The 25,575-nt window shown below is 39.0% G+C and overlaps 1 protein-coding gene across 1 annotated transcript in view; it reads right to left on the bottom strand.

Annotated features, from left to right (window-relative positions):
- The window catches only part of LOC111820235 (S phase cyclin A-associated protein in the endoplasmic reticulum-like), an 86,158-nt gene that overhangs the window by 10,327 nt on the left and 50,256 nt on the right, over nt 1-25,575 (bottom strand). Inside the window, exon 5 of the mRNA XM_023729872.1 lies at nt 16,675-16,872. Within this exon, the coding sequence (XP_023585640.1) occupies nt 16,675-16,872 (198 nt within the window). The remainder of the gene's footprint in view (nt 1-16,674; nt 16,873-25,575) is intronic.

Raw genomic sequence — 25,575 nt, 5'->3', positions numbered from 1 at the left:
AATGACCACCCTGACAGGGAACACAACAGAGAGTCCCGGATGGAGCAGGAGAAAGGTGGGGTGCAGAACTCAAATTCTAGTAAGAAGACCAGACCTAATGGTCTGACTGAGACTGGAGGAACCTCAGAAAGCACGGCCCCTGGATTCTCTATCAGCCCAGAAATAAAACAATTTCCGAGGCCAACTCTTCAGACAGGGATTGGACTAGACTGTGGGACATAAAATGATACTCGCGAGGAGTGGGCCTCTTAGCTCAAGTAGATACAACAGACTAAATGGGCAGCTTCTGTCTGGAGGTGAGATGGGAAGGCAGAGAGGGTTAGGAGCTGGTTGAATGGACATGGGGAATCAAGGGTGGAAAGGAGGAGTATGCTGTCACAGTATGGGGACAGCAATTAGAGTCACAAACCAACGTATGTATACATTTCTGTATGGGAAAAAATTTTTTTAAAGTTTTTAATTTTGATGAAGTTCAATTTATCTATTTTGTCTTCTGTTGCTCATGAGTTTGGTGTCATATCTAAAACTCTACTGCCAAATCCAAGGCCATGAAGATTTACCCCTATGTTTTCTTCTAAGAGTTTTATGGTTTTAGTTCTTAAGAGTTAGGTTTGTTGATGCATCTTTAGTTAATTTTTGTGTATAGTATAAGAGTCAACTTCATTCTTTTGCATGTGGCTATCCAGCTGCCTCAACACAATTTGTTGAAAAGACTTATTTTTCCCCATTAAATAGTCTTGGCATCCTTGTCACCAATAAATGGGCCACAGGTGTATGGATTTACTTCTGGACTCTCAATTCTATGCCATTGGTCTGTATGTCTATCCTTATGAAAACACAACACTGTCTTGATGACTGTAGCTTTGTAGTAAGTTTTGAAATTGACAAGTGTGAACCCTCCAACTTTGTTCTTCTTTTTCAAGACTGTTTTGGCTATTTGGGGTCCCTTGCATTTCCCTATGAATCTGAGGATCAGCTTTTCCATTTCTATTTAAAAAAAAAAAAGCAAAGGGGTTGCACTGAATCTGTAGATCAGTTTGGGTAGCAATATTAACAATATTAAGACTTCCAATCCATGAGCATGAGATGTCTTTCCATTTATTTAGGTCTTCTTTATTTACTTTCAGCAATGTAAGTTTTTAGTACAAGCCATGTCATCTTAAAGATGAGAACACTGAGGTTTTAGTGAGGACTTCATGGTGGCAGTGAACCCAAACACACTGACACCTGGCCCACTGCCCTTTCTGCTAAGTCACAACTCCAAGACTGACAATATTGGCAGTAATAAAAAAAGGAAGGAAGAAAAGATAGAAATTTAAAAATTACTAATAAATCCATTATCCACGGTGTGCTTCTCTTTAGTGTTTTTTCTCAACATTGTTAACATTTACTCGAAAACCAAAATTATCTGCAATGAAAATTCAAACTACAATAATAACGCTGCTTAGTCCCTTCTAAATACTCAATTTTCAGTACCACTAACATTTATGTGAAATTATCATCAGTTTAAAAAAATACATTTTTGGAAAATAAATGCTTAAAATTTTACCAACATTTCTTACGCAGATGATACAAAGCTAAGTGTATGAACAGCAATTCTGCATGACTTAACACCAGTTTTCAATAATATGATGGGTTGCTTGCCTTCAGTTACCAAATGCTTCATTTCCACTGACAATTAGCTTCCAAAGATAAATTTAAAATTGACTGAATTTGACAGGGAATCATTTTCAGATCAGCTTAACTAGGATGAATATATCATCTGTGCCCCACAGTCCACATTCATCGTAATTACCATTATTACACTCTGATTTTCTTCTTTAGATAATCCAAAATTACATTACTGTGACACTACATTCCACACATCTGGCAAAGATTATTTTCTTGGCACTGATTAGTTATGTATCTAAACAGTAATGACAATTCTGAGTAAGAAAAGAGTGTACACGAAGAGGCCACTGAGATCTAGTCCACTGCTCAGAACGGGGACACTGACCTCAAGTGCAACTGTGAGTGTAAGTATTGGCACATCAGCCAGAGTTGTGGTCTACTGCATAAGGCAAAGAACTTAAAAGTTAATTCACTAGAAAAAAGTCACTCACACCAGTCTCACCTTACTAGAAAGGCTACTTTCCAATGTTCCCAGAAAATGACCATCAGAAAATGCCAACCAGCTATAAAAATTGTTTGCGTTATAAATACACTGCTTTCCCATAACTAAATTTTAGTTGACTTTACAGTATCACTGTCAAAGACCTCAAAAACATTTTTCACTTATAAGTGTTTTAAAAGTTATAGATACACTTTGGAAATCAGACCCAAGACTAATAATAAATGTATGCCAAATTATTCACCAGTGAAATACAGTACCGGCCTTACTTCAGTCACAAAAGTTATATTCTACGTTAAAAGCCTCTTCTGAACAAAGAAGTATTGTTTATTTCCTTTCAAAGGTAATCCCTGGTGCCAAATCATTGGTAATAAAAGTCTTCTACAATCAGGAAAAGGACACATTTAAAAAATTTAGTTGGCTTCCTTCTCTCAATTCTACTAATATAATTCAAATTCTTTAATTAAATTCATTCAACTTAAATCACCTATATTAGGGTACAGAAAGATTTAATTCAGAATAATTTATTTCAGAAGTTTTCTACTGATTTCCCTTTTTGCTGGGGAAAAAAAAACTCTAAAGAGCAAGAATATAAGCAGCTATATTTCTGATACTAGTTGGCTCAGAGAAAGTACATTTGATGGCTTAAACAACCTATTTTAAGGAATGTTTAGCTCAACGTTATCAGAAATGATCAGAGTGGTACCATGCAGCTGTAATCTGAGTCATGTTTTACGAACAAGGGAATACAAACAAGACAAGCAGCTGGAGCAGCCTCATAGTCACTGATGCACATCTTTCTCCCTAAAGCTATGAAGGCCATTTTGTCAAGCAGGATGAAACAGAACAAAAGTGGCTCTGAAAGTAACGTTATAAGCATTCAGATAACTACATATAGATGTACAGCTAAAATTACCAATTAGTTTACCAATTGGCTGCAATGGATTCGATTGGTTTGTAATTAATTCTAGTTACTGGCACAGAGAGCAGGATGGTTGGCGCCATCCCTTTGTCCTCCTGACACACAATACTAGTGCAAAGGCCCTTGGGACCAAGACATCAGTATAGCTCTCCAATTCAGCTACAGGAATGAGTACAGTGGTGAACCTCCGTGGTGCTAAAGGGGTGGAAACCTGCATCACATGAGAAGTCAGTGAAAAGGGAAACTATGAAAGAGCTTTACCAACCTAGAAACAGGTTTTAAACAGCATAATTTTAAAAACAACTTATCTAGTTTTTTAAAAGCTACTACTGGATAAATAGTTCAAAAGGAAATCGTCTGAAAGCAAAATGGCAAATAAACCATTTTCAAAACTATCTAGCTAATAATATCATTCCCAGTCATCTTCAATCACTCATTTCTTTCAAATGTCTCTTATTTTCAATATAAGCTACCTGGAAAAGGGATACATAATATATTCACCAACTAAAAACATATAAATGAAAATCTACTAATGGAAACCATTCATCTACATTTTAATCTTTTACCAGCATCTCTGTGGGCAAATAAAATTTGCAGTTGCCTGGGTAGTGATACGAATATTTTACTGCAATGGCTAACTTCATCCATATTCTTTTTTTTTTTTTTCTTTCTTGTTTTAATCTCAACTCATTTGCAAATTGGCTTGACTAGATGCTTTTCTGGTATTTCCCACTCAGAGAAAAATAGGAGACCTACTGCAACTAAGAATAAGTAATCAAAGCCATGAAAAATAAATCTTTATGAGACTCAAAATTAACATGCCACATTCAAATTCCCTACAGATGCCTGCATGCTTACCTCCAAATAACAATTTAAGGCATTTCTTTTGCCTGGATTATTCTCCCACTACCAAATTACACGCTTATATTCAGGCCTTAGAGTCCTAGGTCTTAATCTAGACCAACTACATTTATGAACACAAAAGTTGAGTAAGGTTTGGTGATTCTTTTTTTCCCGAAGTCACACAACTAGCTTACAAGAAGCAATAGAATGCTTCCCTCTGATTATATTCCCTATTCACTCTTCAAAAAACCAAACCAAACCAAACCCATTACAGTAGAGTTAATTCCGACTCATAGCAACGCTATAGGACAGAGTAGAACTGCCCCGTGGAGTTTCCAAGGAGCGCCTGGTGGATTCAAACTGCCGACCTTTTGGTTAGCAGATGTAGCTCTTAACTACTATGCCACCAGGGACAGCACAAATACCACATACACAAACTCTTCCATGATCCTACGGTCAGAAATAATCTCTCCTTCAATAAACAGCCAAACATTATCAAGTGTAATAACCAATGTTTATGCATTGTCCAAACTCACAAGTACTATATAAAGTCTTTTCTCCCTCAAACCATATATATTTGTAATAATGCATCTCACTTTCTAAGTTACTGCTAAGAAAACAACAAGATGTTTTCCTTAAAATCTTTACCTTCACTGAGAGGCACCATGCATGGAAGAGCAAAACTTATGCAAAAGATTTAAGTTGACTGCCCTTTCTCCTCAGCAGTTAAATCTCAAATTGTTTTACTGATCCAGTGGAGTAATATAACAGAATAATAACCACTGCTACTATACCTAGTGTCATGGTTTGAATCATGTCCCCCAAAAAATGTGTGTATCAATTTGGCTGGGCCATGATTTCCAGAATTGTGTGGTTAGCCTCCATTTTGTGATTGTAATTTTATGTTAAAGAGGATTAGGGTGGCATTGTAACACCACCTTTATCCAGGTCACATCCCTGATCCAATGTAGTTTCCCTGGGGTATGGCCTGCACCACCTTTTATCTCTCAAGAGATAAAAGGAAACGGAAGCAAGCAGAGAGTCGGACCTCATATCATCAAGAAAGCAGTGCCGGGAGCAGAGCGCATCTTTTGGACCTGATCCCTGAGAAGCTCCTAGTCCAGGGAACACTGATGAGAAGAAGGCTGACAGAGAGAGAAAGCCTTCCCCTGGAGCTGACGCCCTGAATTTGGACTTTTAGCCTACTTTAACTGTGAGGAAATAAACTTCTCTTCATTAAAACCATCCACTTGTGGTATTTCTGTTGTAGCAGCACTAGATGACTAAGACACCTAGAGATCTGAGCACCAAGAAGTTCTATGCTCTGTGTTATAGTCATTATCTGGTAAATTTCTATTATTTTCAAATTAACAGTAAAGAACTACAAATAATTAAAAACAGAATCCCTCAATAAAAAGTGTAAATAACCCAAGATAATATTCAGAGAAGGAACAGCATGGATGCTCCCTCCTAAAAGAAAGCCTTTAAAAACACTGATGCTTAAATCAACACAATGTTTGATTTAAAACATTTTTATTATAGTTATACCTTTTCCAGGTTCGTGAATAGCACCCAAAACAGTGCACGTTGTAACATATACTCAATAATTAGTGGTTGAATAAAAGATAAATTGACCCGAGTTCTAGTCCTTAGCTCTGTTGTTAATGCACAATGTAATCTCACTTAGCTTTTCAGTTTCCTTATTCTTTTTTGTGACAAAGGCACTTTAGTGGGCCTCATCACCTTGATAGCAGACTGGCTGAGTAAGCCTTTTGCCTGGGATGGATATCTAGAATAGCCCTTTCTAACTTTTCAGGGAGGAGGTTAAATTTCCCAGTCTGTATCACCATCCCTTCATGATCTTTGTCATCCATGTTAAAACAGCAGAATTTATGTGGAATATAAAGGTTAAATCAGATCTAAGAATTTGCTGAACATTATGGACCCTCTGGATTCCTGGTAGCACAGCGGTTAAGAGCTTGGCTGCTAACCAAAAGGTCAGCAGTTTAAATCCATCACTTGCTCCTTGGAAACCCTATGGGGCAGTTCTACTCTGTCCCATAGGGTCACTATGAGTCAGTATCAACTCAATGGCAACGAGTTTGGTTTGGTTTGGTTTATGGACCCTCTATCCAAAATACTATACAACAAATTAATTTTGCAGCATCTTCAGATGGTTCACACTGAACCAGGATACACACTGGCCCAAGAACTTCAGGTTAAGAATCCCAGCTCTAGAGGCTGAGTAACAAACATCCTATTTAGATTTTTTCTTCAGTCCTGAGATCTATTTTTTTCCTATATTTGCTTCTCAGAAGTCTCTCAGTCCCTCAAATACGTATCTCATCAATAGGACAAAACAGCTACACTACAGAAATAGTTGTCATGACATATGACATGACTATGTCTAAAGCCCTTATATCTTAGAAATCCCAAACAATTGTTTTGTCTATAATAACAGGAAATACATATTGAAAGAGAGTTTTCACAGAACTGAAATGTGAGTTTCCTCAGATGCAAAGTTATTTAATCCTAGTATGAAGATATCACACTGTTTAAGACAACAGGGTCCAAATTCCTTCTATTTATCTGGACTTATCCAAAACTAAGGTCTAAGAATGAAATGGGCAGAAAGGCCTACCCAGAGAGGCCCCCAAAATACAACCATGCCACCCCGGATTTGACAAGAAAAATCAGGTGATGCTGAATCTCACTCTCCAGTTACTATTTTTGCCCCGAATTGACTTGAACAAACATCCACTTCCCAATATCCTACCCACTTTCCTCTCCTTATCTACAAGCTACAGATAACTTATGACTGCTTCTGAGACCAAGGCCAACAACGTCTCAGGACAAAAGTTATTGCATCCTGTTGCATTATCCCAGTTCCCAAATGAGAGATACTAATTTTTTTTTTTAAATAAATACTTCCCAATTGGAATCCCAAAACCTCTCAAATGCTAGGCATTGCTGCAATCCAGGTTTGGCTCCTGAGGACTGCACTTTCCTGAACTGCTCTGTAATTCTGAACTCTGTAAAAGTAATACAAGCAGTTTAGCACTGATTATAACAAGTCTAGTAAAGTCAACTAAGACCATAGAATACAAGGCTTTAAAAGCCAAAATGACAAGTCCATTCTGGATGCAGAAGGCTATGGAGATACAACCAATTAAAGTTTTACAGGGGAGTAACATGATCAGAACTGTACTTTAGAAAGATTAATGTCATTGGTAAGAAGGACTCTAAAAAGGAAAAAGTTAGAGGGAGACAGTCAAAAGGACATGAAAATAATTCACCAGAACTATAAGGAGTCTTAAAAAGGCAAAGGTACACTCTGCTAACTCAGAACTGAAGCCACTCCCGAAGTCCAACTTTTAGCCAAAGATTAGATAGGCCTATAAAACAAACAATAACACAAGTGAGGAATGTGCTTCTTAGTTCAATTAAGTACACGAGACCAAATGGGCAATGCCCGCCCAAAAGCGAAGACAAGAAAACAGGAAGGGGCAGGAAAATTAGACTAATGGACATAGGGAACCCGGTGTAAAGAGAAAGGGGGAGAGTGCTGGCACATTGCTGGGACTGCAACCAATGTCACAGAACAATTTATGTATAAATTTTTGAATGAGAAACTAATTTGCGCTGTAAACTTTCACTTAAAACACAATTTAAAAAAAAAAGGTAATGGTATTGACACTGACATTAGGAAAGTGGGAAGAGGTCTGTGAATAAAATTAAAAAAAAAAATGTGAAGGATGGAGAGTGTAACCTAGCAGCGTCAGACCTCGACTATATCCACGAGGAGGGATAAGAATCAGGATCAGCCCCAAAGCTGATTCTTATGAGGTAAAGGTCACCTCCACTCTCCAACTTTTTCACCTTTTCTGACACCAGCCTTCCTCCCCACAGCACTCTCTACTTCTCTGCAGGATTTGATAGTTTATTCCAATTGCCACATAAAACTCACCTACCATACTCACGATTATGTGGCTTATTAGGGAAGTTAACAGGTTTCAACTCAGGATCAGGATCAACTTGGAAGTAACAGGACACAGCTCAGGAGACAGGATACACTTTGTCAATCAGGACAGCTTCCAACCAAGATAGCTTTCACCGTCTTCTCAGCCATGCCAACGGGCAAGGGCGCTTCTCTCAGCTGTGCCTGCCATCCAGCCTTCTCTCAGCCTCTTCCCTAGTTAGTCAAGTGTTACAGCTCTTTAGCTCTGCCAGTAAGTGCCCAGAGGCACCCCACTCCACCAGTAGCCTCCTGCGTGAAGACGTTCAGCTCCCTCTCACTCCGCTCTGTGGGTCAGCAAACCCACTGCAGCTGCCTCACACCAGTCTCCTGGTTCCCATCACTCATGTTGCTGTTGCTAATGCTGCTGCCCCTCATGCTGTTGTGCTGTCTTGCACTGTCTCTCATCATCTCTCGCAGTCTTCAGTGCTACCGTTCTCTCTCTCTCCTTTGGTCTAGGAGGTTCTCAGCACGGGGACCTCAGGTCCAAAGGGCGCGCTCTGCTCCAGGCTCTTCTTGATGGTAGTGAGGTCCCCTTGAACCTCTGTGTAATTGGTCCTTATGTAAGCCTACTTCTTGTCAATTTCAAGTCATGGTCCTCCCACCAGGACTACGAACTGACCAGTCCTCGCAGTAGGCCATTCACTTAATTTGCGTAGTAATCAACCAATTCCTGCAAGATCATTTAATCTTATTGGGTGGTTTTATACACCCTATTTGCATAGTAGATCAATTCCTTTGCAAGACTGTGGCCTAGCCAGTCATTTTGACAGAATTATAAACCAAAGGCCAGAAAGGCCATATATAAAAAGGAACCCACTCCACTGCAGATAGGAATTTTGTAGTTGCCAAAGAAGAGAACACAGGTGACTGGCAGAATGGTTGTTTCATTAACAGAAATCAAGAAATCAGAAAAAGTTAGTTTAAAAGTAAATGTTGGGGGGAGGGGAAATCACTAAGTAGACAGTAGACAGGCACCAACTTCGGTGAAGGGAACAACAACACATAATACAGGGGAAGTCAGCACAACTGGACCAAAGAAAAAGCACAGAAGTTTCCTAGACACACCCAAACACTGAGGGACCAAGTAGCTGGGGACTGCAGACCATAGTCTCAAGGGACATCTACGTCAACTGCGTAACAGTTCATCAAGAAAATGTTCTATATCTCACTCTGGCCAAGTAGCATCTAAGATCTTATTGGTCACATCCGCCCACAGCAAAAGAGAATAAACAAAACCAAAGACACAAGGAAAATATTAGCCTAAACAACTGAAGGACCACATGAACCACAGAGTCCACCAGTCTGAGACCAGAAGAACTACACGGTGCCCAGCTACCACCAAAAACAGCCCTTACAGGGGTCACAACAGAGTCCTGGACACAGCAGGAGAAAAGTGTATAACAGAATTAAATCCACGTAAAAAGACCAGACTTACTGGTCTGACAGAGACTGGAGGAACTCCTGAAACTATGGCCCCCTGATGCTTTGCTAACTCAGAACCGAAACCATTCCCAGAGCCCACTCTTCAGACGAAGATTAGACAGCCTTATAAAACAAAAGATAACACACGTGAGGAACGTGCTTCTTAGTTCAATCAAATATACAAGACCAAATGGGCGGCTCCTGTTCAAAAGCAGGACGAGAAGGAAGGAAGAGACAGGAACTGGACAAATGGACACAGGGAGCCCGGGGTAGGAAAAAAAAAAAAGTAAACATATGATGTGAAATGGTCTGATGCCTATGCCTAGGAACTAGGCTACCATCTTAGCCCAGGTAAGTCAGGTTTGACTAACATCAGTAGTATTTATGACATGGTAATTGTGGGAACAAGTTATTAAGTTATTCCAAATACAAAAAAAAAAAGAATCTATAAGAGAACTAGTTATAAGGAACAAAGATTTGTCAACCAAAAGATCATCAATTAAGGGTCATGTTACATAGACTAAAAAATGACAGCTCATTTATGTCTACAACTCAAACACTCTGAATCATAAAACAAGGTTTGGGGAAATGTTATACACGTAGAAGAAATTAACGCTTTAATCAATCAAACAGCAAAATTTTATTGTGAGTCTACAAAGCATGAAACACAGGGAGAATGAGGAACTAGAATAAGGCTAGGAAGAACACGTATACATACAACAAAGGATAGCTATTAATGTGAAACCATGGTGAGGTAACCAAAGCCTACTCCTATAAGTGCCTAGGTAAACTCTTAGGCTCTTATCCCTGTACTGAATCTCCCTATTATCTGTAAGAAATTTTATACCTGAGTTAAGGTGTAACAGGCAAATCAAACATAAAAAGAGATATTATAATATTAATCTTAGAGAAAATATGAATTGACTATGAAAAGCATTAAACTGGACAAAAGGATTATTTTTATACTGAGAAAATTTGCAGCTCCCAGTAAAGTTATAATTCATATGATCCTTTATACAACTAATACCAAGGCAGTAAAATGTATAAGGGAAAATATTTCTTAGAAATTCAAAGAGATATTAAAGAAATTGCAATGGTAGTAGGAGACTTTAAAATATCTCAGTATCTAATAGTTCAAGGAGGTAAAAACCAGTATTTGGAGTCTCTAAATAACAATTTTAAAAACATAAACATATAACTTTCTATCTACAAAGAACCAACCTTACCCACCTCCATCAAGTCCATGGAATATCTGCAAACACTAGTTTCTCTCCTTTCTATCTTTCAAATTCTTCCCATGGTTACTTCCTTCCTCATCAAGCTTAGATTCTGTGGTCCATTACTCCAACTACTCTCTTACCTTCTTCAACTCTTTTGTTCCACTGAAATTCTAGTATAACTGCCTGAAAAAATACCAACCCAAGATTAATCCATCTACCCACTGTCTTTGTGCATCTCTGGCATATGACTGGCTGCTAAGTATCATGGGGGCACTGTGAAGACTGGTGTCACTGCAAGAGAGTATGTAGTCTCATAGCTTCACACAACCATCCAACATCTATTTACTAAACATTTACTATGTTCCAATGGCAGTATCAGGCACTAAAACTGGAGGTGTAAAGTCTGGTTTCTGCCTTCATGGAGCTTAGTATCTAGCAAGGAATATGGCCATTAAACAATTAAATATACAATTCTTTAATTTCAATTATGGTAAGTGTTTTTAAGGAGAAGTGTATGTTAAGAGAGCATATTATAGGGGACCCTGATCTAGTCTGAAACATCAGGATAGTCTCCCTTGAGGAAATGACACTTCAGCTGAAACCTAAATTATGAAAAGGAGTTAGGTAAAAGGAATAGGAAAGGTGAGGAGGTTTTGGGCAAGCATAAGGAGAGGGAGACTGTCTGAACAGAGGATCCATACGTGGAAAGTGCTGGAGACACGAGAGCACATGGTATGTTTGAGAAATTGAAAAGATGGCTGGTTTGGAGGTAGAAAGGAGGAGGGAAGAGTAGTGTGAAATGAGGCATGCCTGGATAAAGTCACTTAAGCCTTGAAGGTCACATTGAGGATTTTGATCCTCAGAGCAAAAGGAAACTTGTGAGGACCTATAAACAAAGGAATGAGATAATCACATTTGTATTTTTTAAGGATCACTCTACCTGTAGTGTGGAGAATGGAATGGAAGGATGCAAGGAGTCCTGTTAGAAGACTTTAGCTATAATCCAGGCATTTTTTAATGGCAGCTTTGACTAGATGGTAGTAGTGGAGAATGAGAGAAGTAGATGGATTGAAAGATTTAGGAGGGAATTCTGAAAGGAGCTGATTCACTAGACAGTGGCTAGGGTGAGGTGAAAGGAGGAAAAACCAAGAATATCGCCCAGGTTTCAAGCACAGACAACCGGGTAAAGGTAGTATCTGCCATTCAGGGAAGGGTAATACATCTCCAGATTTGGAGTGGGAGGAAGAGATCATGTACTTAGTTTTATACATGTCAGTTTGAAATGCCTGTGAGATATCCAAATGGAGATACCACTAGGCAAGCTGGGTACACAGGTCTGAAAATCAGAAGAAAGGCGAAGGCGAGATGTAAATTTACAAATCATCAGCAAATGAATGGTTAATTACACATGGAAGCAACTGCAGACAGAGAAAGTATAAAGTGAGAAAAGAAGGTGGCCTAAATGAGCCTTAATGGCCTTTCAACATTTAAAGGTCAGATGGACAAGAAAAAGCCAATAAAGGGGACACAGAAGTAGCAGCCAACAAAGGAGGAGGAAAACCAACCAAACCATGGAAGCCAAAGGAACAGAGTGTTGTAAGAGGAGGGGAGTGGTCAACAGTGTAGAATGCTGCTCAGGGATCAAGCATGGGACTGAACAACGTCCACTGAACTCAGCAATACAGAGGTGACCAACAACCTCAAGAAGAGCTTTTCTAGCTGGACTGATATAAAGTGACACCAGATTGGAGTGGACTGATGAGTACATTGGAAAAAATGACACACAGGCAGCAAATGTAGAAAATTCTTCCAAGAAACTTGGCTAAGAAGGGGAGGAGGAAAATAATAGGGGATAGTTGAAAGGAAAAGTAAAGTAGAAAGAGGATTTGGGGGTTTCTTACGGCTTTTTTAAGATGGAAGAAAACAATAAGTTTAATACTGATAGGAAAAGAACCTAATAAGGAAACTGAAAAAACAGGAAAGAAGAATCTCCAATCTCAACTGCAACCTTCAAGGCTTCCAGGCAATTCTGTAATTTCTCTTTGTTAGCCCTTCCATTCTACATCACAGTTATCTCAGACTTTTTCTACACTCCTCAACCCTCCAATCTCATACCTTTTCAAAAATGAAAAGAGCAAAGAGCCCATCAGATGGAATTTCACATTTTTACCACAAATTTCCACCTTGAGCCTATCTGTTCTTGTTTCTCTTGGATGCCAAATTGCAAATGCTTTCTCTCAACTGTAGTCATTCTTGACCTCTGCAGTACTCCTACTCCTTTCATGGCTTTGGGGGCATTACTATTGTCTTGGTCCTCTTTCTATCTTCTGTGGTTATTCCTTCTCTGTTCCTGGACCTACACTGCTCTTTTTCCATCTGTGACTCTCCATTTTTCTAATTATAAAGTTTATTTTCTTTTTACTGCATGCCATACCATTCAAAACATTTTCTCATATCTCATTTTGATCCTTATTTAACTTAATTGAGAAGTCTCAACTCCCCAAAACTACTCAGTTTCCCCAAAACCTGCCAAGTATGCTCAGTGAAATTCCACGATTTTTCAGTCACATTCAATTATGAAAGCATAGTATTTAAATCCCACCTCTGGACAGCCTGCCTCATTAGCACAAGTCAGAACTACACAGCCTCTAGCAGATGCCTGTGGTGGACAGGAGCATGGCGTGTTCTCACTGGGCCTCTCCTCCTTTCCTCCCTCCATGCTCCTCTTTCCTCCTCTTTGACATTCACAAACTTGTTTCCTTGGCCATAAGTGGCAGCTATGGGGAGCAGAGCAATACTCTACTTGTAAGAGTTCACCAGATATTAGCAATGGGTCTGCTACAGTCATCAGCTAGTCCTTCTCCAGGGCCTTCAGTGATGCCAACTGCCAACAGAGTCAGGTGCTGCCGGGAGGAAATTTGTCCCAAGTCTTTCTCTAACTCAGTCTGAGGTCAGTGGCCTCTACTGATCTCTGTAGTAGTTGGTGATCTCTGCACAGGTGGCATATGTGGTTCTCTAGGCAATGTTCAGGTTCACCCTGAAACCCTTTGCCTAAGCATGTCTGCCCCATCTCCATCAGAGTTTTGCATATACTCTCCTAGCCAAATGTCTCCACAGAAAGTTCTTATAACTCCAACATCTTCACTGATGTCCATGCTCCTTCCCTCACATAAACCTTGAGACTCATAGGGGTCTTCTTTACTTGATCACTGAGAACTCTCATCCTATCTCCTTGCTAGGCCAAGCCCACTGCCTATGAAAGTGCCAAGGAAGATGTAGGCACCAGTCTCTATATTTAAGTGTGCCTCCAAGCTTTTGGAAACACACATCTCCCCAGGTTGAAATGGGAAACAGGAAAAGGAAAGTACAATGTGTTCTCAGGATGAATTCCCCAAAACTCTCAACACATTTCAGAGGCACCAGAATGAGTCAGCACAGCAAATATCTAGCCAGAGAACAAGACACCAGTCTCTTCTTCCAGAGGACAGAAAGACCCACAAACTTCACATGCAATTTTCCCAGGCCCCACCTCAAACTTCTATGAGAACAAGTTGAGAAAATGCCTACCACTCCAATGCTGTGGAGTTAATTCCAACTCAAGGAGACCCCATGTGTTTCAGAGTAGAACTATGCTCCATAGGGTTTTCAATGGCTCTGATCTTTCAGAAGTAGATCACCAGGACTTTCTTCTGAGATGCCTCTGGGTGGATTCAAACTGCCAACCTTTCGGTTAGTAGCTGAGCATTTAACCATTTGTGCCACCCAGGGACTACTTCATTAACTGTACACTCCCTAAAAGACAATCTCCTCCTAGCCTACCCTCTAGCCCACCTTATAAGGGGCCAGGGGAAATGTAGGCATAAAGGTTATAGTTTGCTAGAATGCAACTTCTTAGCAAAGGACGCAGTGAAGTTGCTGATGTCATAACAGGCACTTCTTCAATCTCAAAAAATGAGGAATTTAGCCTCTTTTGATCACAGAGGTGGGCTCTGCTCAGCAATTCTAGGCTAACAGCAAAGGTGCTTTTCATTATCATGCTACACTTAACATGTGAGTTATACAATGCAGGGGTCACTAACTGCATTTTACAGACGAGGCCCAGAACTAAACTGTGGTTATTTAACTAAGGCTAAAACATAAATAGTGATAAATCCTGTCAGTGCATCCACAAAACAAGAGTTGAATCCACCTGCAAAATGGGGAATTTCCCTGGGTTATGTATCTCACAAAAGTAATTGCCAAATGGAACAATGGATGGAAATGCTTTGATGATGAGAACAGAGAAAAAGGAACTCTAAATATGTGCCCAGAATGTATATGGACCAAATGTTAAACTGTATCTTTCTACATCTCCACCTGTGAGTCCTGGATAGAGTGAGGGGTAGAGTTTAGTAGGAAAATAAACTTTAAGCTCCCAGATTTTATATTTCAGCGTAAGTGTTTGAACATTTTGGCATAGTACAAAGAAAGGAGAACATATTTTTACTCCACCAGCTCTGTCAAAGCCTTCTCCATCCTTCTAGTTACAACTTATACAACAAATTTCTAATATTAAACTTTCACAAAGCTTTGGGTGAATGAGTGAGAGAGCCAGAAATAAAAGCCACACTGTGTTATGGCCAGTTCTGACTTGCTGGAAATGCAGTGGCAGATACAGGTGCAATCATTTCTGCTCATCACAGAAACATAATCACAACTGGTCAGTTTCACTTCTATAAAGTAGTACATATTTCACAAATAAATTTGATTTCTTCAACCAATCTTCTTTTTTTACTTTTAGCCACAAAATCAAAGACTCCGCATGGCTGACCTAGAGATGTTCCTGCATGCTCATTTTATAGAAGAAACTATAACCCCAAATTAAGTCCAACAGTAGTTTCAACCACAACATGTTAATCATTACACCCCAAGGATCTGATTTTGCTTAAAAGGTGTTTTTCTTAAAACATAAAAAGTTTTTACATGCTAATAGTAACAATAATAACTGTGACAACCAAACCATGCATTTGGATGATTTCGATTACGGTTCATTCTGAAAACGGCTTCTGCTGAATCATATTTTTAAGCTAGTCTAAACCTAATTTGGCTGGTTCCAATTTAAAAGGAAATGCAACTGCTGTCTCAATATGTAACATTTCTTTGACCTTTTATGTATTTCAAAGGTTAAATAATGATTTCCAGGGTTCTGAACCATATTCATCGTAGAAACAGAAATTACCTCTTTAATATTTCTATGAAGATGTACCACTCTGGTTAGTTTCAAAAGAATTTTATTCAGTAGAAAGTAACATAGTATATAATTAGTATTTACTAAAAGGTCAGACTTTTCAGTGAAATTTCAGAGACAGACCATTCTGTGTCTGTTTAATATCCTATTACAAACACAAGGTTATCTAAAATTAGAAAACACACCTTACAATGACATTGCAATCCCACCCAAGACTGTTTATGGTTGGCAATCAATCTCACTTTTCCCGACTAGAGTGTATTAAGAGAGTGATAACTATCTCTATGGAAAGGAAGTAATGTCCAATTAAAGACATTAAACATGAAACCAAAGAATGTAAAAATCTCGCTAGTGCCGCCTACAGCACCAATGGAGAATGCAGATAAAAGATGCTTAAAAAATAATTACATAAATGTGTGCATACATATAGGAAGCCCTGGTGGCTCAGCGGTGAAAGAGCTCGGCAACTAACCAAAAGGTCGGCAGTTCAAATCCACCAGCTGCTCCCTGAAGCCCTATGGGGCAGTTCTAATCTGTCCTATAGGGTCGCTATGAGTTGGAATAGACTCAACGGCAATGGGTTTGGTATACATATACCTATAATTATACATATACAGCCCTTTGATTCCTTGTCCAGCACCGTGTATCAAGACAGCTTCCCATCAAATCCTTCACTGAATATAAAAATACATAATTAGGTAATTAAAAAAAAACAAGAAGATTACGAAAAGTCTGAAGCATAATACTGACTTCAGCATGCTGACTGAAAGAACAATTTCTAACAAGAAGTAATGAAATAAAAAGTATAGAGAATTTATTAACACTAGACAAAGTGAGGTAAATAATTCAAGTGTAGCAAAAATTGGAAAATTTGAGTTAAAATGGATTACAGAGAATCAAAGCAAACCTTACCTTACATTCCACCACACTCTGATCTGATTCACAAGTTACATAGATTTCATCGACTGCCCGACGAAGATTGTCAAAGAGAAATGCCCAATACCGAGCTCTTAGGTCAATTTTCCGAGGGTGCCTTGTTTTAGTGGGACTTTTATCAAAGTGTTTATCTCCAGTTGTAGACAACGTTATTTTACAGTCTACTGCAGTGTTCTGGTGAAATAAAATAAAACATGAAAAAATATAAATAAAAAAGCCTCCAGGGATTGGATTTTTGTATAAAGTACATTTTTTTCAACATAAATACTTTCAAACAAGACATTCTTCTTTCCAGCTTATATCATATCAAACTGAGCTCATCAAAACAAAGCTGCTCACCTTAAACAAAAGAGGTGGTTCATAAGGTCAATTTTTAGTTCAGGCACATTTTACTGAAGATTAGTATGACTTCAATGGTGACAGACCCTTAGCTAAAAAAGGAGCATTAAAGTTGCTCTAGATTTACTGTAACACATTTGGGGCACATTTATATACATTCACAAATAGCAATTCCAACTTTTTGAAACTGTTTACATATATTCTTTGCATTTAGAAAAACCATAAAAAATAGTTTTCAGTTAGTTTATCTTAAACCATTTTTCCACTAAGAGTAAAAATTAATATGTAGATAGGAAACAATTTACTAGAAAAGAACACTGAAAGAATACAACTAAACACCAGTGATAAAGTTAATAGCTCTTCCCAGGCATGTAGAATACACGGCTCCTAACCAAGCTGCACTTTGCTTAAATGAAGTGTGTTAATACTCATTCTCATGATATTCAAAAATATCAGACAACTGATATTTTTGCAATCTGCTTCATAATTATAATCATTCTGCTTTTTATTGGCTTACTGTATCATTTTGGTATTGTACCTTGCTTTAACATTTTATTGTTTCCTTGTGCACCTAATCCCCTCGTTTTTACTGCAAGTTATTGACGTGATTACTCATTACTGCCTTTAAGTTAGTTCTGTTGTATCAATTAGGTTTCCTTATCTGGTAATCAAGTTTTACACTACGAAGTTCTTCTTAAGTTTCATTTTTCTGTCCTTGATAATTTCACCTAGCACATGGAAAGATAATGCTTTTTTTGTAAGTTTAGCACAATCAGTAGCCAGTGCGACTGAATACTGACTGGATCTGCCATTCCACCCCAACAGCTGTACGTGAAAATGTAGATCCATTAGCATCCCCTGTATTAAACTATAGTTCTGTATCCCCAGCTATCATTAACCTTAATATCACCTTTAAGAAAGCCATTCATGTCAAACTATGGCATCCCTTTGGATTAGTAGCTGCACCTCAAGTGCCATGCTTTAATTTGACCTAACGCTTAACCTTAACATGCATTGTGAGATACATCCGAAGAGGTGGCCTTATTTGTCAACCTAATTATGGGGGCTCCACCCACGGAGAAATCCCTAGATACTATGACTTCCCTCATTGCCTGAGAAATGGTAGATCGAAAGTCCCTTTTGCATTAGACTTAAAAAAATACTGAAGATGGGACAGTTGTACATTTGTGATAACTCCCTAACTGAACACTGACTCAAACAAGCCAATCAAAACATTCCCTTCCCAGACACCCTATCATGGATTGAACTGTGTCCCCTAAAAATATGTGTATCAATTTGGCTGGGCTACGATTCCCATTATTGCGTGGTTGTCCTCCATTTTGTGATTGTGATTTTCCTATGTGTTATAAATCCTAATCTCTGCTGGTGGTTAATGAGGCCAGGTTAGATTATGTTAAAGTGGATTAGCACAGGATTGTTAAAACCCTTACTAAGGTCACATCCCTGATTCAATGTAAAGGGAGATTCCCTGGGGTGTGGCCTGCACCATTTTTTATCTTACAAGAGCTAAAGGAAAGAGAAGGGAGCAGAGAGGGGGGACCTCATACCACCAAAAAAGCAGTGCCAGGAGCAAAGAGTATCCTTTGAACATGCAGTTCCCATGCTGAGATGCTCCCAGACCAAGGGAAGACTGATGACAAGGACCTTCGTCCAGAACCGACAGAGAAAGCCTTCCCCTGGAGCTAATGCTCTAAGTTTGGACTTGTAGCGTACTAGACTATGAGAGAATAAACTTCTGTTTGTTGAAGCCATCCACTTGTGGTATTTCTGCTATAGCAGAACTAGATAACTAAGACACACCCACACCAGGAAAGGCATGATTTGTGCTCCTTATGGATATGTATTTTTATGCAGAGAATCGAATTACCCAGAGAAAAGAAACCAAAACCAAGCAATGAAACTTATGCTTGGGCACTACTTTGTTTAGATGGATGCAGCATGAAAGGCCAAGGTACTCTAGGCCTTCTAGGAGTTCCCTTAGACATTTATTCTTATGATGAAAGCAAACACTGGACTCATGATTTAAATGTCTTAGAATCCCAGGGGAATGAATTAACTGACTCGACAGCAACGGGTTTGGTTTTTTTGTTGTTTGGTTTTTTTGTTTTTGTTAAGGATGGTACAATCCAATAGAAAAATACCCCAGCTTTGGGTACAGATTTCTTAGGTCATTCTTCTCCATTGTCAGAGTAGCCCAATTAAGATAGAGCTCTCCAAAACATGTCAGCCACTATGGAACAGCTAGCTAATGACACTGCAGAAAACCCTGCAGCACAACAAGAATCCTTGGAGTCTTTAGCTAAAATAGTTTTCACAACTGAATGGCCCTTGACTATCTGTTAGCGCAACTAGGTGGAGTATGTGCCATTGTTAACACCTCTTGTTGCACCTGGATAAATACTACTGGAAAAGTAGAAAAAAGCATGAAGAAAATTTGCCAGAAAGCTACCCGACTCCATATAGAAGATACCCCAACTTTAATGACCAGTTTGACATTTTCAGTCGGTTACCCAACATCAAATCTTAGGTTAGCTCTCTGGTAATATCTGGGCTAGTTACACTCCTCTTTGTTGTCATTCTCTCTTGACTAGTCAAGTGTTTTTTGTTTTTGTCTTTTCTTCTTGCATCACCCAGTTCTGTACTCAACCTTTCAGCCCACAACTCACAGACAGTATATCATGTCTTTAAAGAAACTAGTTAGACTCCCATCAACTCATCTGCTTCCTGACTAGAGTCCTTACCTAAGCCAATGGTTTCCTCCTTTCTTTTAACCTGGCCTTCCTCCCAATCAACCCTCTAAAATTTAGAATGCATGGTGAAGACATCTGCAGTAGTGCCTGGCTATCCAACTGGTGACATCTGAGCCCTGTCATCGTATGATAGCATCCAGGGTCTTAAGTGGCTTAGAACAGTAAGCAGCCACCCACACAACCGCCAAAGCCCTTGTAGAAGACAGGTTACTCCTCTGTGGGTGACATGAGACCAGCTTGCCCTGAAGATGAGACCCTAGATATGGCAATGTAACAATAAACAAAAAGTGCTCAGCTACCTCCCTTAAAGGTAGCATCTGGAGCTATCCTAAATGGGCAACCATCTAACCAATTCAAGAAAAGTTAAGTCCATGCCAAGAGACAATACTGATCGAGGGCCAAGATGACAGAGTAGCCAGACACTTCCTGTGGTCCCTCTTACAACAACAACAACAAAAAAAAGTGATTCGATTATATATGACAATCTAGGAGCCCTGAACATCAAAAGCAAAGTTGAGGAATCAGATTGAGTGGCAGGGGGAGGGAGAGACAGTTCGGAAACAACAAGGAGTTGCCGGACCTGACTGAGTGGGAGCTGACACCCTTTAGACCAGAACGACTGGCGTGCATCGTGAGGCAAACAGTGGTGCTCAAGAGGCGTTTTACACATCAGGAGAGACTGAGCAGCAGAGAGGCTACTCAGGCCTCCAGAACCAGTGAAAAGCAGCGCTCAATCAGCAAAACATAAGTACATGCATCTGACCTATCATGCAGATCAAAAAATATCCCCTTGGGGAAAAACCTCTCTCCCATTTACCTGTCCCCTCCCCACTCTGCACGGGGTCCCGGGCCAGCTTCAGTGATTGCCGAGTCCCCCAAGCCAGAAGTAGGAGTCGTCACGCACCCTGAGTCATTCTCCCAGCCTTGGAGAGGGAATAAACTAACAAACAAGAAAACATAATCTGCCAACTCCCCTAAACCAGGAACTCAGGGTAGGCACAGCTCCTTTGCCTAGGCACAGGCATAAGGGTTCCATGGACTTTGAAAGCCTTTCACCCCCGCATAGACCTGTGTGGGCCCACTTTAACATGTACATCCTCATTACCCCAGTAAAACACAGTATATACCTGAAGCCTAACTTCACTGTATCAGCTATACAGTGAAGTGGGAGGTTCATGACATTTGACACTGCTCTGCACAGACTTCACCTACCCACATCAGGAGACTGAGGACTGGTGGCTCCACCCACGTCACCTAGCCACCCGTGACAGGGGTCCAAGAATAAGTGGTGCCTCCCAGTCCTTACAGCCAACATCACCGTGTGCCCATAGTCTGGCTGAAAAACCCACCCACCTATGTGCTCTAGGGAACAGGGACACGCTTTTCTCCTAGACACTCAGAGGCAGCCATCAGCCCCCCTACCTTGCTCAGCATGTGACCCCCTACTGCAGCCAGATACCTGTGCCTACACCAAACACCTTTGCCTGTCTAAGACTGCAGGTGAAAGCCTGCACCACACACTTGGTGACTGACGACCAGGACACCTGAGCTGAATCCATACAAGAAAAGTAAGCAGAATCCCAGGCTCACGTACCTAGTAACAGATCTGACCACCTAGTGATAGGACGTCAGAGCTTCAAAGGCACCAATAATCAAACTAGCTCATACGAGCAGCCTATTTGGGCATATGAAAACAAAACAAGAAGCTAGAAAACAGTAAGCAAACATAAAACAAATAAATATAATCTAATTTATTGATGGCTCGGAGACAATAGTCAATATCAAATCACATAAAGAGGCAGACCATGATGGCTTCAGTAAGCTCCCAAAACAAAGAATCAAGAAATTTCCCAGAGGAAGAGAACTTGGAATTACCAGAGGTAGAATATAAAAGATTAATACACAGAACTCTTCAAGAGATCAGGAAGGAGATCATGTAAAATGCAGAACAAGCCAAGGCATACAGAGACAAAGAAATAGAGGAACTTAAGAAGACATGAGAAGAGCATAATGACAAATTTAACAGACTGCAAAAATCCAGAGAGAGACAGCAATAGAAATCTAGAGGATTAACAATAAAATTTCAGAATTAGACAACTCAACAGAATGTCATGGGAGCAGAACTGAGGCAACGGAAGTCAGAATTAGTGACTCTGAAGATAAAGCACTTGACATCAACTTCTTTGAGGAAAAATGAAGAAACTCTAAGAATTACATGGGACTGTATCAAGAGGAATAATCTATGAGTGACTGGAGTACCAGAACGGGGGTGATAACAGAAAATACAGACAGACTTGTGGAAGATTTGCTGGCAGAAAATTTCCCTGATATCGTGAAGGATGAGAAGATCTCTATCAAAGATGCTGATCGAAACCCACGTAAGGTAGATCCCAAAAGAAAGTCACCAAGACATATTATAATCAAACTTACCAAAACCAAAGATAAAGAGAGACTTTTAAGAGCAGTTAGGGATAAATGAAAAGTCATCTACAAAGAAGAGTCAATAAAACTAAGCTCAGACTACTCAGCAGAAACCATGCAGGCAACGAAGCAATGGGATGACATATACAAAGCCTTGAAGAAAAAAAATTGCCAGCCAAGAATTATATATCCAGCAAAACTGTCTCTCAGGACATTTCCAGATAAACAGACATTTCTAGTTAAACAGAAGTTTAGGGAATCTACAAAAACCAAAGCAAAATTACAAGAAATACTAAAGGGAGCCCTCTGGTTAGAAAATTAATAATATCAGGTAACAACCCAAGACTGGAACATAGGACAGAGCAACCAGATATTAACTCACATAAGGAAGTCACAAAAATAAATCAAAGTTAAAACACTGAAAATAGGGAAATAGAGATTTCAATATGTGAAAGAGGGACTGAAAAAGGTAGTCATAGATCTTTCATATGGAGATGAAGTCAAGGCGACATAAAGAAATAAAAGACTGGTTTAAACTTAGAAAAATAGGGGTAAATATTAAGGTAATCACAAAGGAAACTAACAATCCTACACATCAAAATAAAAAACATAAAGACTCAGCAAATACAAAATCAACAACAATGAAAAGAAAATAAAGAAAAACAACTCAGCACAGAAAATTAAGTGGAACAAATAAACTCTCAACAACAGACAAAAAAAAAAAACATCAAAAGGACAGCACTAAACTCATACCTATCAATAATTACAATGAATGTAAATAAACTAAATGCACCAATAAAGAGACAGAGACTGGCAGAATGGATTAAAAAAACACAATCCGCCTATATGCTTCCTACAAGAGACACACCTTAAAGACACAAACAAACTAAAACTCAAAGGATGGAAAAAAATACATCAAGCAAACAACACTCAAGTAAGAGCAGGAGTGGCAATATTAATTTCTGACAAAATAGACTTTAAAATCTACCACAAAGGATAAGGAAGGACACTATATAATGATTAAAGGGTCAAAACACCAGAACATAACCATAATAAATATACACCCAATGTTAGGGCTCCAAAATACATAAAACAAACTCTTAACAGAACTGAAAAGAGAGACAGCTCACAATAACAATAGGAGACTTCAACATACCACTTTCGGTGAAGGACAGAACATCCAGAAAGAAGCTCAGAAAAGACACGGAAGATCTAAATGCCACAATCAACCAACTTGATATCACAGACATATATCGAACACTCTGCCTAACAGCAGCCAAGTATACTTTCTTTTCCAACACACATGAAACATTCTCCAGAATAGACCACATACTAGACCAGAAAGCAAGCCTTAACAGAATCCAAAGTTGTCAAAATATTACAAAGTATCTTTTATGACCATAAAGCCATAAGAATAGAAATCAATAATACAAAAAGCAAGAGAAGAAAATCAAACACAAGGAAACTAAACAACACCTTGCTCACAAACTACTGGGTTATAGAAAAAATTAAGGATGGAATAAAGAAATTCATGGAATCGAATGAGAATAAAAACACATCCTACCAGCACCTTTGGGACACAGCAAAAGCAGTGCTCAGAGGTCAATTTATAGCAATAAATGCACACATCCCAAAAAGAATAAAGCGCCAAAATCAAAACATTAACTTTACAACTTAAACAAGTAGAAAGAGAGCAGTAAAAGCTGCCCTCACGTGCCAGAAGAAAGGAAATAATAAGAATTAGAGCAGAATTAAATGAAATAGAGAACAGAAAAACAACTGAAAGAGTTAACAAGACCAAAAGATGGTTCTTTGAAAAGATTAACCAAATCCATAAACCAATGCCCAAACTGACAAAAGAAAAACAGGAGAGGAAGCAAATAACCGGAATAAGAAATGAGACAGGCAATATCACAACAGACCCAGCTGAAATTAAAAGAATCATAACAAAACACAATGAAAAATTATACTATAACAAATTTGAAAACCTAGAAGAAATGAACAAATTTCTAGAAACATACTACCTACCTAAACTAACACAAACAGAAGTAGAACAACTCAATAAACTTATAACAAAAGAGGAGATTTAAAAGGTAATTAAAAAACTCCCAACAAAAAAAGCCCTGGCCTGGACAGTTTCACTGGAGAAGTCTATCTAACTTTCAGAGATGAGTTAACCCACTACTACTAAAGGTATTTCAGAGCATAGAGAAGGATGGAATACTTTCAAACTCATTCTACGAAGCCAGCATAACCCTGATACCAAAACCAGATAAAGACACCACAGGAAAAGAAAATAAGAGACCAATATCTCTCATTAACATAGACACAAAAGTCCTCAACAAAATTCTAGCCAAAAGAATTCAACAACATATCAAAAAAGTAATTCACCATGACCACGTGGGATTTATACCAAGTACAAAGAGATGGTTAAACATTAGAAAAATAATCAATGTAATCCATCACATAAATAAAACAAAAGACAAGAACCACATGATCTTATCAATTGATACAGAAAAGGCATTTGACAGAACTCCAACACCCATTCATGATAAAAACTCTCAGCAAAATAGGAATAGAAGGGAAATTCCTCAACATAATTAAGGGCATTTACACACAGCCAACAGCCAACATTATCCTAAATGGAGAGAGTCTGAAAGCATTCCCCTTGAGAATGGGAATCAGATAAGGATGCCCTTTATCACCACTCTTATTCAACATTGTGCTGCAGGACCTAGCCAGAGCAATTAGGTTAGAAAAAAAAATAAAGGGCATCCAAATTGGTAAGGAAAAAGTAAAAGTATCTATTTGCAGATGATATGATCTTATACACAGAAAACCCCAAAGAATCCACATGAAAACTACTGGAACTAATAGAAGATTTCAGCAAAGTATCAGGATACAAGATAAACATACAAAAATCAGTTGGGTTCCTCTACACCAACAAAGAGAACTTCAAAGAGGAAATCATGAAATCAATACCATTTACAATAGCCCACAAGAAGATAAAATACTTAGGAATAACTCTAACCAGAGACGTAAACAACCTACACAATGAAAACTACAAGACACTACTGCAAGAAACCAAAAGAGGCCTGCGTAAGTGTTGAGTCTTCCTTGCTCACGGATAGGAAGACTCAAAATTGTGAAAATGTCGATTCTACCCAAAGCGATCGACAGATACAATGCAATCCCAATCCAAATTCCAATGGCATTTTTTAATGAGATGGAGAAACAAATCACCAACTTCATGTGGAAAGGGAAGAGGCCTCGGATAAGTAAAGCATTACTGAAAAAGAACAACAAAGTGGGAGGCCTCACACCACCTGATTTTAGAACCTATTAC

Source organism: Trichechus manatus, unplaced genomic scaffold (assembly GCF_000243295.1).
Source record: "Trichechus manatus latirostris isolate Lorelei unplaced genomic scaffold, TriManLat1.0 scaffold00030, whole genome shotgun sequence".
Taxonomy (NCBI): Eukaryota; Metazoa; Chordata; class Mammalia; order Sirenia; family Trichechidae; genus Trichechus; species Trichechus manatus.
Note: the sequence above shows the minus strand (reverse complement) of the source record. Positions and strands in the feature narration are given on the sequence as shown.